The 16,241-nt window shown below is 39.7% G+C and overlaps 1 protein-coding gene and 2 long non-coding RNA genes across 3 annotated transcripts; 1 reads left to right on the top strand and 2 right to left on the bottom strand.

Annotated features, from left to right (window-relative positions):
• Positions 1-1,570: 1,570 nt before the first annotated feature.
• LOC121813194 lies at positions 1,571-3,994 on the bottom strand. The gene is made up of 2 exons (XR_006053566.1): positions 3,774-3,994; positions 1,571-2,464 (listed from the first exon to the last, which is right to left on the bottom strand). It is a non-coding gene; the product is annotated as an uncharacterized LOC121813194 (long non-coding RNA).
• Positions 3,995-4,145: 151 nt separating this feature from the next.
• Positions 4,146-4,986, bottom strand: LOC121813197 (butyrophilin-like protein 8). The gene is made up of 2 exons (XM_042216779.1): positions 4,785-4,986; positions 4,146-4,486 (listed from the first exon to the last, which is right to left on the bottom strand). Exons 1-2 carry the CDS (start codon positions 4,852-4,854, stop codon positions 4,161-4,163), a joined length of 396 nt encoding a protein of 131 aa, XP_042072713.1. The 5' UTR covers positions 4,855-4,986; the 3' UTR covers positions 4,146-4,160.
• A 5,890-nt stretch (positions 4,987-10,876) lies between these two features.
• Positions 10,877-12,973, top strand: LOC121813195. Its single transcript, XR_006053567.1, has 2 exons — positions 10,877-11,985; positions 12,189-12,973. It is a non-coding gene; the product is annotated as an uncharacterized LOC121813195 (long non-coding RNA).
• The last annotated feature ends 3,268 nt before the right edge of the window (positions 12,974-16,241 follow it).

Raw genomic sequence — 16,241 nt, forward strand, 5'->3', positions numbered from 1 at the left:
GAGAATACAATACAACACAAACTCTCATAGAGGACATAAAGTCAGAGAGATATATGTTTTGTGTCACGTCTGTGTGTAGGCAGGCAGGGAGAGAGGACCCAAAACGCAGGACTCACGGAGGCAGAAGTAACTCAAAGCACAGCTTTATTGCTGGTATGAAACTGAACAGGAAAAACACTAACTAAACTGGGTGAACAGAATAACTAGACAGGTTGGCAGGCTGGCAAATGGAACACACAGCAGAAGCGAGGGTGAACAGACATTAACGACGCGACACCGAGTACAGGAAAACACAGGGCTTAAATACACGGGGAGTAATCAGGGAATGGGCCACAGGAGGGAGACACAGCTGGGAGAAATAAGACCTAACGAGACAGGGAGAGCAAAGCCGGAACACTGACATCAGACAGGAACAAGAACCTTCAAAGTAAAACAGGAAACAAAACACACTTTACTAAGACACGGACTAGACAGAGAGAGACAGACTTGACACTGACCAAAGCCTACTAAATAATAATCATAATCAAAACAGTATCACTGATTAATCAAATCATAAATCATAATCTAGAAAAACACCAAAGCATGAAAAACAGAAAGCTGGGTCAACATGACCCAGAACCGTGACATTTTGAAATGACAAGGAGCAGAAGGCACATCTAGTACACGTAGTGTGGCAGCAAAGCACAACTTTTGGATCCTTTGCTCTAGTTAGCAGTGAGCGCATCATGGTGCATCCAATGTGAAAGGGCCTTGACTCACACTGCACTGAAGCAGTACTGTCGCCATCCTCCATCTTTAAGATGTATCACCCTTCCAGGACTTGAAGCTTGGTAAAGCGAAACCACGAAACCACGACATAAGCCAAACCCATCTGTTCTCTGATTGGCATGACACTGACCAATCAGTAGAAAGGAAGGAAAATCAGGTCAAAAGTCGTACTCGTACGTTGAAACTCACACACAAGCAGGGAACTTTGTAGAGTTTACATGTAGTTTTTTGCTTGCTCATCTATAGATGCACAAACATAACATTATCAAATATTTTGGTTTCCAAGGTTAGAAAACTTCACAACTACACAGTCTGATTTACAAGTACAAAATATTGATGACCACAATTGGAGCCCCATGAGCTGCTCTGGATGTTTTACATGTACTGGTTCAGTTTATCATGTTCACTGTTTAATAACTAAATGTCACAAATATTTGATTTATTTTTCACTTTCTGTAAAATTAACAGTGTGTTAGCTGTTAGCTTGATTCTCGACACATGCAGACAAAATTCATCAATATTATCCAACATTTAATCCACACTATCAAGTCAACGTCTCTTACACAGACAGAAACACTTCACTAAGTCCAGAAATGTTTCAAACCTCAGTATATGAGAAAAATCCACAGTGTTAATAACAAAGACACAGAGATATCAAACCTACATTTAAATCTGTGGTGACAAGTGACATGATGAACTTCACATAATTTATCTTCTCTGCCAATGACACAAATTAAAAAAGGAATAATTTAAAGTGAAGAAATGAGCACAGCATCCCAGGCTGAAAAGATGGTCTCCAAACTGATGGTCCAAAATCCTTTTATTGAACAACCTTGAATGTGATCACACCGTAAAAGCTACAAAATGTACACAATAAAATTACCATTGGTAACTCAAACCTTTAACCCTTTTCCTTATTTATTAATCATAAATGAATTCATTACTTTAAATGATTACACCTTTAAGGCCCTTGAGTTTCTACATCGAGCGCTTTTGCCGTGTATATTTATTCAACCCTTCTAACATTTAGCCTCTTACCTTTTCTATACCCTGAGATAAAATTACGATTACAATTGTCTTTGACCTTAAAAAGCATATAACAGTGAATCTTGTAAACCTTTTCATAGCTGACTAAACATGAAAAATTGACCGAGGTGCGTGACCGCCCTCTAGTGGGTGAAAACGTAACCGTTACACTCAGTAGCAGTCAGCAGCTTTATGCTCTGTGAAATAACAAACTACACATTTACACAACAAACTTTGATACCAACCTTGTTCCCTCATCAACCAGGTGCTAGGGAACTATTTGCAACTTAGAACTACACCTACTAACTTTTCCCCATTTCTTAACCGTTGAGCAAACCTTCTCTCTGTACGTTGGAGCTTGTGCTGCTGTGTAGTTTACATCGACTGATGTTTGACACCTGGTCGTTCTACACCTTTCCAAATAAAAACATTAGCTGTGTCCAAGCTATAACAGAATAATATGCACGTATGAACCAGTTTATGAAGAAAAATATTGATGAGGTCATTTACAGTGAGTGACTGAGACTCAGAGAGGATCAGACTGAGAGAGATGTTTCAGTGTATGTTGGATCAACCTGATGAAGCTGCTGGTTCATTTTCTCTGACTCATTATTTACAGCTCGACATGTCAGAGTGACGTCCTGTCCAGACTCAGCTGTGATGGTTTTGTCTGAAAGAGGAAACAACACAGAGCAGAGAGGTTAAAGGTCAAAGTACAATTATGATCAGAATGATTGACTTTAAATATTTTGTTTATTTCCTTTGACATTTGAGTTTTTAGTCATGTTGGATTTAATTAATGTTTAAATGTTTTAAAGTCGAGTTTTCATAGTTGAACATGTTCTGTTGTCTCTTTCTCTTTAATCTCTCTCACACTCCTGTCACACTGGTGTGTGTGACATCTGCTGCACATGTGCAGCTGTCGGCTGCTCCTCCTACACTCAGCTTCAGTCTAACCTGATGCCACACTCAGCACTTCCAGTTCATAGTTTGTTAACATGTTGATGTTTGGTAGGTTTGACTGTGAAGTGCAGAAGAATTTAAATATGAAGCCAGAGTAATGTGTTAGTGAGCTGTGTCGGACAAACAGTCAGAGTCGTCTCTCTCACCAACCTGGTTAAATCACCATGGTAACGTATGCTGAACACATGTAAATATGAAGCTGAACATTATTTATGTTTGTTCTGTAACAAAAGTTCAATAACACATCAGAGTATCAGGATCAGACAGAAATATCTGAGTGTGCAGCTCCATAAATCTGCAGTTTGATAACAATCATAACACTGTGAGCTGTAAAACACTCTCAGCTGTATTTAATGAAAAGATGATGAAACCTACTGAGTGTAAAAATAAGCAGCATCAGTTAAAGAGAGGTTTGTTATACACACTTTGTTTTTCTTCCAGTCTGCTGCATTCAACACACACAAAGTTCATAGAAACATGAAAGAGCTCAGTTTGACTTGGACAACATTTCTGCATCCAAACTGAGTCAAAGCTCGTTCATTTGTAACTGATCGATGATCCTGAACACAAGCAGGCAGATTATTGATCGTCTATAATCCACAGACCTTCATCTACACTCAGATCATCACACAGCGTTTGTGTTGTCACTTCATTCAGTGTGTGTAGCAGCTGATCTCAGGTCTGTGTTGTTCATCTCTCACAGAACAAGTTCTTACAAACAGCTGAACCTGAAGCTCCAACACAAAAACACTCACTGACTCTGAGATCAGAAATTCATGTGTGTTTGTAACACAGTTTGACTTTGTGTCAGTAAATCTCATGAACAGCCTGAAGATGAATAAACTGTAGTTCAGAGTCACTGACAGACAGCACAGACACACACTGTTGGTCTGAGTCTGAACATGATGATCATCAGAGAAATAACATCAGACTCTGAACATCCAGCTTTCTACAGCGTCTGCTGGATGTTCACCATCATTTATTTATCTTTCTTTGTGTTTCTTCATCTGACTCACATTCAGGCTGAAGATCCTCTGCTTCATGAGGTTTAGCAGGATTCAGTTTACATCCTCTGTAGATCAGGAAACCAACAGCAACAAGAAGAAGAAGAAGTACTGCAGAAACTGTCAGACCGACGGTCAGTCCTCCTGTCTGACCTGCAGGTGAGAAACAGGTGTGAGGTGTCAGCTGTCAGGTAGGTGATGAGTGAAGAACAGAACAGAATCCATTTCCTCTTCAAACTGCTGTCAGACATTATCTACTGCACTCTGATCACATCACTCAGACCAGCTGCTTTCTACAAAGTCTCATCAACAACATCTTTAGAAACAAACATCAACAACCAGGAAGCAGCTTCACCTCTGATCACACACACACTCAACTCTACTCACTCACCTGGAGGATCAACGAAGGTAGGTGGTGTTGATATAATTCCATGAGTGTCTTTCTGCCATGTAGACACGACACTCGTATGTTCCAGCATCATTAATCGTCACATTCTTCAGAATCAAAGACACGTCTCCATCCTTCATCTGTCTGTCCTGCAGATCCACCCGGTTCTTAAAAGATGGATGCTGATTTTCTGGATCAAACTGACCATCCTGATACAAAAGCACATATTTATCTGTCAGGTCAGCTCTGCTCCAATGTACAGATTTGATGTTGTTGTTTGCAGCTCGACATGTCAGAGTGACGTCCTGTCCAGACTCAGCTGTGATGTTTTTCTGGTCTGAAAGAGGAAACAACACAGAGCAGAGAGGTTAAAGGTCAAAGTACAATTATGATCAGAATGATTGACTTTAAATATTTTGTTTATTTCCTTTGACATTTTAATTTTTAGTCATGTTGGATTTAGTGAACCAGTGAAACACTGAGGGGGACTGTTAGGTTAATGGTCAAAGTACAATTGACATGTAAACAGGCTTCACTCATCTTCAGTTTCTAACAGTAAATATCACCTGCAGAGACAAACACAAAGATGAAATTCTTGTTATCTCAGAGAGAAACTCAGTTCAGTTTAATCTCACCTGCAGAGACAAACACGAAGATGCTGAAAAACCGAAAACTGTAGCAGAGTGACGCAGTTCCAACAGACATTTCTGTGATTCTGTATTAAAGTCAAAATCTGATCTTCAGACGAGACTATATGAGATGAGCTTTGAGGTTCAGATGAAGCTGAAAGTTCCTGAGTGAGAGAGCAGGTCTGTAACTCCACACACAGTCAGAGAGAGAGAGAGTGTGTGTGTGTGTGTGTGGAGACTGGAGCCCACTGCATGGGCTGGACTGGAGCCCTCCAATGGGTGCAAACCAAAAATTTAATTAAGAAAATTGAAGATATCTGCACCTGTTTTTGCTCAAGGGTAAAAATTATGACTCAATTATATTTAATTAATGAGGAATATTTCTTCCGTTGTGTCACAAATAATTGCAACAAAAATGTATGAAAAAGGACAATTTCAGGGAATTCCTAAAATTGTCCTCCTATACAATCTAAGAAAGGCAACCAGCCTTCACCCCTCACACCAGACCAATAATCCCGTTACTGTATATCTTCGTCTCCCCAGCAGCCCACAAACTAAAGCTCTTCTGCTTCCACCTGTTGGATCTTTACATACATTACATATAGTACCTCACACAGGAAACCTCTCTTACACACACACACACACACACACACACACACACACACACACACACACACACACACACCATATATATATATATTAGGGCTGCCACAAACGATTATTTTGATAGTCGACTAGTCACCGATTATTTTTGCGATTAGTCGACTAATCAGATCATGCATCCATTGGACGTAAAACGTACAGCTTATTGCACCAGCATGCGTCTGCTCTTATATAACTATCATTAGCTTACAGCTTTAAGTGTTTAAGGTATGTGCTAACTAAAAATAAAGACAAGATGATAGTTTATTAAATTTAATGAAATTTGCAGATTTTTCGGTGAAGTTTAATAAACTCAGCCGTCAAAAAAGCCAAACAATAACATTTTTAAGTTATCTAAGTGACTTATATTCATGTTTAACCTGAGTAGCGAAAGACGGCGGTGGGTTTGAAAACGATTTGCCGGGAGTCCGGTGTTCTCACGGGCTCTAGTGAGCCTTGAACCCCGGCTAGCTATCGAGCTGGTGGGTAACAGACGTCTCCGAAAACGTCGGAGCGCTTTTGAAAATATGTGGTGTCTTGATAAACTGAGCAGATATTTACACAGCTACATTCTCGCCTGAAAATATGTTAAACGTTTATTTTGTGACCCAGAAAGAATAATAAGAGTAATATTAAAACTAACTAGCTGCCGCCATTGTTGGAAACTGAGCTGGGCCGCGCTATGAATTCTGGGACACAGCTTCTTCTTCTTCGGGGTTTAACGGCAGCTGGCATCCTTGTACATGCAGTGCTGCCATCTTCTGTTTCAGTCCGTTATTACACTCTTAAATCCTACTACTTATTCCTGCGTCTTTTGGGATCTTACAAAGCTTCAAACGACGCGTCGACTATTAAATTAGTCGTCGACGATTTTGATAGTCGACGTAATCGTGACTAGTCGACTAATCGTGGCAGCCCTAATTATATATATATAAATCTTATAAAGTTTGTATCTGTCTTGTGTGAAACTTGTATGAACAGCATACAAGAGTGACAACAGATTGAAAGATTTTATAAATGAAGCTTGTATGTTTTGGATACTTACTAAAACAATATATGAAAGTAATGAGAAAGTTGCCACTTTCATGAGTAAATCATACAAGCCTTACATGATTCACTATATGAAGTAGGCCACATCTGATGCAAGTCTTTTATAAGTTTTTTCTATTTCTTTTCCACATGGGACAGTTCATTTAACATTGGGCTGGGTATCGTCACTGATTTCTAGAATCGATTCCAAACACACATCAAAGCTGACGCCAACTAAGAAATTGTTTATACCCATGAGAGTATAAGATTCTCACACCAGAGCCAAAACAAGCCATATGTGAGCCTATGCAGGCCTAAGAAGTAACAATTTTAGAAGTCATTTAGAAGGTCATTAAAAAAAATGTTTGCGGATATGAGCGCTTATCTACAGATTAACTGGCTGGGCGTGGGGGAAAAGATGGTATGTGCGTGTGAGTACATGTTTGGCAATCAGAGTGGAGAAAAGAGACCAAGAATATTGTTATGACTATCTCTGAGTAACTTAGACATCAACATGATTTTCAACATTTGAATGGGGTTATTTACTGGACGCCATGTTAATGTCTATGACAGTTGCAGGAAATTTATATGATTAATAAATGTCACATTTTTATTAACAAATATCAACATTGTTGTTACAATATATGTATGAATACAGATTATTTATATACAACCATGATTTGTTGTGTGTTAGCCTATTTATTCAGTACACGTAGGTTTTTTGTTTAAATTATAAATTTCAATCAATCAACTCCGGTTAAAACAGAAATGTATTAAAAGTGTTGAAATCTGTGTTAAAATGTAAAATGACAATGTTTAATGTATGTAGAAAAACCAAAGGAGACATAAAGAGGGGAAACGTGGAAACAGTGAAGTGATAAGAGAGAGAGCAAGAGAGGGAAGGTAAGAGAGAGGGCTGGCTGGGGAGAACATACATGAAAACAAAACACAAACAGGGGAGAAATGGAAAGAATCACACAATGACGCACAGGATGTGACAGACAGGAAACAGGGAATGACACAATGATAAGAAAACATGGACTGGCAGTACAATTAACTTTGAAGGAAATAACCTAAATAGTAGAAAAGTAAAACTTTAAAACACAAAGAAATCCAGAAAAACACCATAAACTCAAAATGCTGGGTCAAATGATTAAGAACTGTGAAAAAGCAACCCTCTCATTATCAGATACTCAGGCTCTTCATGCTGCTTTTCCTGTAACTGTTTATTTAAGAGTCTGTATTGAGATTAAACAGATACCATCACAGATGGAAATCTTATGAGTCCACCCTTCATTCCCTTAAATATACTCTCTAAATCTCACACGGGCGGGATTTTTCCTGTTAACAGAGAGCCCTACTTCAAAACTGATTCCAGAGTCTTTGACCCAGTCTTTTGATTTTTTGGAGACTTTTTAGATTTTCTCTTTCATTTTGTACTTTTGATTATTTTTGATTGTGGTTTTATACTTTGTATTGATTTCTATTTTCTGTTTTTATGAAGGGAAGTTATGAGTGATATGTAACGGATTAAAAGCTCAATACTGGTACAAAATGATATATCCTGTCATCAGGTCAGCCCTGCTACAGCTGTGATGTTGTTGTTTGGAGCTCGATATGTCAGAGTGATTTTCTGGTCTGAAAGTGGAAAAAACACAGAGCAGAGGGGTTAAGGATCAAAGTACATCTATGATCAGAATGATTTACTTTAAACATTTTATTTATTTCTTTTGACATTAGAGTGTCATGGAGATTTTTTTTTTTGTCAGGTTCCCTTTACATCTATAAAAATTTGGACTAGAGACTTTCCCTCCTTAGACACAATATCTGTATTGAAGTGATGTCTTAATTGGAGATACCCAGTGTTGGGAAGGTTACTTTTAAAATGTATTCCACAACATATTACATGCCCCAAAATGTATTTGTAACGCATCCCGTTACATTACTCAATGAGAGTAATGAATTCTGAATACTTTGTAGTCCGTGCTGCAGGGAGAATGGACTGCCATACACGTTATGTGTCACTGCGCATGAGGGTACATTCTTTAGGGCTATGTCTGTAGCATTCTGCCTATAGCTTTGCACAACAACAACAACAACAAAGAGCTCTCTCACCTAGGAAACACACAGTCGCGGAGAGAGCGCGTCACCCTGTAACCATGGCAACCACTGCCGCCTGGAACAACAGAACATAGCTGTCAAACAAACCCAAACAGTCCTGACCCGCTAAAATATGAAACAGGAAAATACCGCCGTGTAATCCATTTATTTCAGCAAAGTAACTGTATTCTAAATATATCTTTTTAAACTGTAACTGTAACAGAATACTCATATTTTGTATTTTAAATATGTAACGGCGGTACATGTATTCCATTACTCCCCAACACTGGAGATACCTAAAACCTCCCCAGGTTGTAACTATCTGTGTCAGGGTCCTGGGTCTCCTGACCCAGCGTTTTTAGTTCTTTGTGATTTTTGTATTATTGTACTTGTGTGTGATTTATTCTATGGTTTCTAGTTTTGATCCCTTGCCCTTCATGTCTCTCTGTGTCCCCTCTGTTCTGTGTAAGTCTGTGTCTGCATGTTTGAGTTTCCCTCTGTGTCTTTTGGTTCATCGAGTCCTCTGCCTTACTGGTTATGTCTCTGTGTTTCTTAGTTGCTGTCTCCACCGTGTCAAGTTCGCGTCTCTGTGTCATACTTCCTGTTTTACTTTGAAGGTCCGTGTCTTATGTGAATGTGTTCAGTTTACGCTTCCTTGTCTCGTCAGTTCTGATTTCCCCCAGCTGTGCTCTCCTTCTGTGTCTCATTCCCCTCGTTACTTCCCAGTGTATTTAAACCCTGTGTTTCTCTGAGTCAGTGTTGTGTTGTACCCTCAACAAGCTGTGTGTTTTGTCTCCAGCGCCAGTTCTGCTACAGTGTTTTAGTTTTCCTTTTGGTGAGTTTAGTTTAGTAAGAGGTTTTTCCCAGCAATAAAGCTGTGCTTTAAGTTGTACTTCTATGTCTGAGTCCTGCATTTTGGATCCACCAGTCCTGCTTGCCTGCCTGCCACACAGCGATTCATGACAATCCGATATTTGTTGAAAGGTATGTAATCTATGGGCAGAAATCTGTGCCATCAGAAACTGAATTTGAATAAGTTAAATTTGAATTTGAATTGCTCGGATTGAATCTGAATTGTAACTTGAATAAATGCTTTTGAAAACTGAATTTGAATTAGTCTAATTTGAAATTGAATTTTATATTTTGAAAATGAATTGATTTGCTTTGAAACTGCATTTTATCCTTTAAAAATTCAGCTCTCGAATAATTTCAGTTTCACTTCTCACCATTCAGTTTCAGTTCCAAAATTCAGTTTTTTGGAACTTACATCCGGTTCCGGTTCAAGCGCAGATTAATAGAACTACGTTTTACTAGCGGACCGAAAGTGTTACTGACGGGAATCTACAGCATCTTGAGCTGAATTAAGACTTCAGAAGTCATTCGTCATGTCGAATGACCAGCGGATAAACTCTCAGGTTGGTAATAAATGTATTACATGTATAAGAACAAGCGTCATGTTAACAAATGATAGCCGTAAGGTAACTTTTATGCTTATTGTAGCTGTTAGCTAAAAACGCTAATTTAGCGTAGTTTGCCCTGAATTCAGCTTTGACAAACAAATATGATCGACTGTTTCTAGTAGAATTCCAAAGTTGTCATCTTGGACCCTCTCAGAGTACCCCCTCTGTATGCTTGCAGAGACCCCTACAGTAGGGAAACATGCAAAACGGTGTCCAAACCTTTGTATTTTAGCTTTATTTATGTCTTACACAGCATCCCAACTCTTTAGCTAACTTAATAACTTTAGCTAAAGTGAATAGTTAGTCTAATTCATTAGTGCAGCATTACTGGATCACCTCTGTTTGAAGTGATATAATGCAGTTTCAAAGCAAATCAATTCATTTTCAAACCATAAATTCAATTTCAAATTAGACTAATTCAAATTCAGTTTATAAAAGCATTTATTCAATTTACAATTCAGATTCAATTCAAATTCAAATTTAACTTATTCAAATTCAGTTCCTGATGGCACAGATTTCTGCCCATAGTAATCCTTTTTCAGAGCATATTATCCAATATGCGGTAGTGCCAAGGTTGCACTAAGCCTTGCCCCCTTCATTTCTATCTAATTGCAGTGTCTCATACCTAGGGATGGGTATTGTTTAGGTTTTATCCGATACCGGTGCCAAAACGGTACTTTTGAAACGGTGCCGGTGCTCGAACGGGTGCTTAAAGAATAAAGAACACAAACTTGTCCAAAAACCTCGTCATGTTTGTTATTTTGTAAAATATAATATATATAATATACATATATATATATATATATATATATATATATATATATATATAAATTATATATATATATATATATATATCTTTATTTTTTATTTTCCCAGTAATTTTTTTTAAGCAAAATTATAACAAAGTTAGCCCTTTCTGTCAATAAAACATAACGTCTTTGGTTGGAACCAGTGCTTAAACAATTGAAAACACAAACTTTGTCATGAAACCTGTGATGTTTAGCAGTTTTTTTGCAAGAAGATAATCATATTAGCCTTTTCTGGAGCTATACGGCATCGCTCTTGGCTGATGGCATGCCCAGCACAAGAGAAAACTCTTTCAGAAGGCGTTGATGAGGCTGGGACACACAAGTATTTTTCTGATAGGGCAGATAAATTGGGGAGTGTATCCCTCTTACTCCACCACCAGGCCACAGGGTCTTGTCCAGAGGTAATTCCTGGCAGTCTTTTGTATATTTGAAGCTCCTTCTGTACCTGCTCTGTGATTGAGGGGACTCTACCCGCTTGAGAAGCAGCCTGTTGAAGCTCTCTGTCTTCATCCTCAAACAGCTTTTCTAAGGGTGACTTCTGGACCTTACTTAGCTGAAAAACAACAAAAAAAGATGTGTGAGGTTTGCAAAATAAATAAAGATCACTTTTAGAATGTAGTGGTTGTGTTAGAAAAAATCTGAAATTACATATTTTTCTGGCTTGTCCATGTCAGCATCATCCACCTCGCTGTGTGCTTTGGGGTCCTCAGTGGGAGGCTATGGACACACAGATAGTAAAAGAGCATTCCTTCAACATAGAAACTACATCATGATGCAAAAGGACAAGATTGTACACACACAATGAAAATACCTGCGCAACTGCTGCTGTGGCATTTGCAACTGCTGCCTTCTCCAACCTGTCCCAGATGTCAGTAGCTGCCTCACCACCTAGCCTGCCTTTAAAACGTGGGTCCATCATCGTGGCCTCCTTCAGAAATTTCTGAAGGTTTTCATCCTTTAAGTAAAACAAGATATAACATAGGAGCTGATACTGAAAAAAGGTAACCCTATTTTTCATGCGCATTGACATTGTCTGCAAATACCTGATATCTTTTCTGCAGACTACCCCAGACTTTCTCTTTTATTGAAGAGGTGAAAACACTGTCTTCATCACATCGTCTGAAATGTGCCTCCAGCTTGGCCAGGATGGGGATGATTTGGCTGCATGTGGGTGACTTGTCACTTGAGACACACATGGTTGACGTGTACAGGACTTGCATGCACTTAATAAACTCCTCTGCCTTGATTAAATCAGTGTGCGTGAACCTTTCTAGCCTGTTGAAAAATATTCACAATGTTAAAGGTAACTGACGTAATTTAGCTCTTGCAAGTGATGCTCATGTCATTCACTTACTTGTCCTTCTCCATAGGCTTCCTCAGCCGTTGATCCAGAGCAGCTGCCTGGATTGCATCAAACTGCTCCATAAATCTCTCCACCATTAGGAAGAGAGAATTCCAGCGCGTCTTAACGTCAAGAATTACATTATGCTCTGGCAAATCTAAAGCACAGATAGACACAAACATATTTTAAATTACTATAAAAAAGGTAATATGAATAACAATACTTCTTGATATGTAACTGCATGCGCTACTTACTCAGGATTCGCTGCTTTTCTCTGAGCACAGTTTTGCTCAAGGATGAACGTTTGAGCCACACCACAACTGAACGGATTTTGGCACACCAGCTGGAAACTGCAGGAATGTCATACACCTTTTGTGCGGCCAGGTTGAGGGTATGAGCAAAGCATCCCACTTTTAAAAAGTCCAATTTTTTCAAAGCAACATCCATGTTGCAGGCATTGTCTACAGTGGCAGCAATTATTTTCCCTCCCAAGTGAAATTGCTCCATAACGCTTGATATTTCTTTAGCGACAACTGGACCTGTTTGTGACTCATAAACTGCTTCAGTGCTGAGCACATTCTGCTTCATTTTGCCTTTGTAGATGTAGTGAACAGTCACTGTGAGGAAATGGTCCTGAGCAATACTGGTCCATCCATCACAGGTGATAGCGACCTTGTTAACCTGTGCCAAATTCTGGATGAGGTTGCTTTTCTCCACGCAATACCAAGCAGGTATAAGTGTGTTGGATAGATCATTCCTGGATGGGGGCTGATACCTCGGATTAAGGGCAGAGGACATCTCCCTGAATTGAAAGCCACAGCTGGCAGGAGAAGGGTTAACTGAGAAGGTCCATTAAAAAATAAATGGCCAGGCCAGCAGTGCACATCGCAAATTAGCTCGCATACACACATTAGTTGTGCTGCTTCTTAATGACAGTATCTTAGCTAACAACCCCAACTACCAGATTCAACTTGTAATTGGCTAAAAATAACTTAGCCTACCGGTGAGAGGGACGTTGCTAGCTGGCAGTTTTTTCAAGCAATGTTGAAATTCCACATTCCAACACTTCAAATGCTTCAGGAGCTGTCCGCTCAGCGCAGCATCAGCACCACGGAAATACACGGATACATCCGTAGACTCGAGACAGAATTCACAATGTGTTTTTGGGACTTTCAGGTGTATGGACCAATGTTTTCTTTTCTGATCAAACCAGAAAGCTTTAATGAGCAGCTGGATTTGTCTCGCATTAACTGGCTGGACACAGAGGACATCGAAATGCAGCTGATTGAACTGAAAAGCTCGACTCTGTGGGGTCAAAGTTTGCACAGCTATGAACACAGCTGGAATCCACAGCTGTGCGTGTTCATGGAGCTTGCATTTTCACCTGCTGGACATCACTACCTGAGATTAACTGTCTTCAGAACGTAATACGAAGAGTGTCCTCAGGTAGCCGTCTGAATGCTGGACACTCTGAGACCTGGGTCTCTGAGTGGGAGACCAGAGATCACATTAACATGTGTATCTCTGTATTAACAAACATGCTATACAGTTTATTTTTCTTATCTTTGTTTTGAGGAGATCATAAATAGCATTTGCATTTTCTGATGTACAGTTCATTTGCTGTTATGGATAAAAAGTGTCTTTTTTTTTTTTGTTTCAAAATTGCTGATAACTATGCTGATAGCTGCCAACATCTGCGAACAAATACAATTCTATAAAGTGGATCTATACAGGGAGTGCAGAATTATTAGGCAAATGAGTATTTTGTCCACATCATCCTCTTCATGCATGTTGTCTTACTCCAAGCTGTATAGGCTCGAAAGCCTACTACCAATTAAGCATATTAGGTGATGTGCATCTCTGTAATGAGAAGGGGTGTGGTCTAATGACATCAACACCCTATATCAGGTGTGCATAATTATTAGGCAACGTCCTTTCCTTTGGCAAAACGGGTCAAAAGAAGGACTTGACAGGCTCAGAAAAGTCAAAAATAGTGAGATATCTTGCAGAGGGATGCAGCAGTCTCAAAATTGCAAAGCTTCTGAAGCGTGATCATCGAACAATCAAGCGTTTCATTCAAAATAGTCAACAGGGTCGCAAGAAGCGTGTGGAAAAACCAAGGCGCAAAATAACTGCCCATGAACTGAGAAAAGTCAAGCGTGCAGCTGCCAAGATGCCACTTGCCACCAGTTTGGCCATATTTCAGAGCTGCAACATCACTGGAGTGCCCAAAAGCACAAGGTGTGCAATACTCAGAGACATGGCCAAGGTAAGAAAGGCTGAAAGACGACCACCACTGAACAAGACACACAAGCTGAAACGTCAAGACTGGGCCAAGAAATATCTCAAGACTGATTTTTCTAAGGTTTTATGGACTGATGAAATGAGAGTGAGTCTTGATGGGCCAGATGGATGGGCCCGTGGCTGGATTGGTAAAGGGCAGAGAGCTCCAGTCCGACTCAGACGCCAGCAAGGTGGAGGTGGAGTACTGGTTTGGGCTGGTATCATCAAAGATGAGCTTGTGGGGCCTTTTCGGGTTGAGGATGGAGTCAAGCTCAACTCCCAGTCCTACTGCCAGTTTCTGGAAGACACCTTCTTCAAGCAGTGGTACAGGAAGAAGTCTGCATCCTTCAAGAAAAACATGATTTTCATGCAGGACAATGCTCCATCACACGCGTCCAAGTACTCCACAGCGTGGCTGGCAAGAAAGGGTATAAAAGAAGAAAAACTAATGACATGGCCACCTTGTTCACCTGATCTGAACCCCATTGAGAACCTGTGGTCCATCATCAAATGTGAGATTTACAAGGAGGGAAAACAGTACACCTCTCTGAACAGTGTCTGGGAGGCTGTGGTTGCTGCTGCACGCAATGTTGATGGTGAACAGATCAAAACACTGACAGAATCCATGGATGGCAGGCTTTTGAGTGTCCTTGCAAAGAAAGGTGGCTATATTGGTCGCTGATTTGTTTTTGTTTTGTTTTTGAATGTCAGAAATGTATATTTGTGAATGTGGAGATGTTATATTGGTTTCACTGGTAAAAATAAATAATTGAAATGGGTATGCACACCTGATATAGGGTGTTGATGTCATTAGACCACACCCCTTCTCATTACAGAGATGCACATCACCTAATATGCTTAATTGGTAGTAGGCTTTCGATCCTATACAGCTTGGAGTAAGACAACATGCATGAAGAGGATGATGTGGACAAAATACTCATTTGCCTAATAATTCTGCACTCCCTGTATAGAACCACTTTATAGAATTGTATTTGTTCGCAGATGTTGGCAGCTATCAGCGAATAGTTATCAGTAATTTTGAAACAAAAAAAAAAAAGACACTTTTTATCCATAACAGCAAATGAACTGTACATCAGAAAATGCAAATGCTATTTATGATCTCCTCAAAACAAAGATAAGAAAAATAAACTGTATAGCATGTTTGTTAATACAGAGATACACATGTTAATGTGATCTCTGGTCTCCCACTCAGAGACACAGGTCTCAGAGTGTCCAGCATTCAGACGGCTACCTGAGGACACTCTTCGTATTACGTTCTGAAGACAGTTAATCTCAGGTAGTGATGTCCAGCAGGTGAAAATGCAAGCTCCATGAACACGCACAGCTGTGGATTCCAGCTGTGTTCATAGCTGTGCAAACTTTGACCCCACAGAGTCGAGCTTTTCAGTTCAATCAGCTGCATTTCGATGTCCTCTGTGTCCAGCCAGTTAATGTGAGACAAATCCAGCTACTCATTAAAGCTTTCTAGTTTGATTTGAAAAGAAAACATTGATCCATACACACAAGTCCCAAAAACACATTGTGAATTCTGCCTCGAGTCTTCGGGTGTATCCGTGTATTTCCGTGGTGCTGATGCTGTGCTGAGCGGAAAGCTCCTGAAGCATTTGAAGTGTTGGAATGTGGACATTTCAACATCACTTGAAAAAACTGCCAGCTAGCAACGTTTGTGTCACTGGTAGGCTAAGTTATTTTTAGCCAATTACAAGCTGAATCTAATAGTTGGGGTTGTTAGCTAAGATACTGTCATTAAGAAGCAGCACAACTAATGTGTGTATGC

Source organism: Haplochromis burtoni, unplaced genomic scaffold (genome assembly GCF_018398535.1).
Source record: "Haplochromis burtoni strain Fernald_Lab_line unplaced genomic scaffold, NCSU_Asbu1 Contig_1259, whole genome shotgun sequence".
Classification (NCBI taxonomy): Eukaryota; Metazoa; Chordata; class Actinopteri; order Cichliformes; family Cichlidae; genus Haplochromis; species Haplochromis burtoni.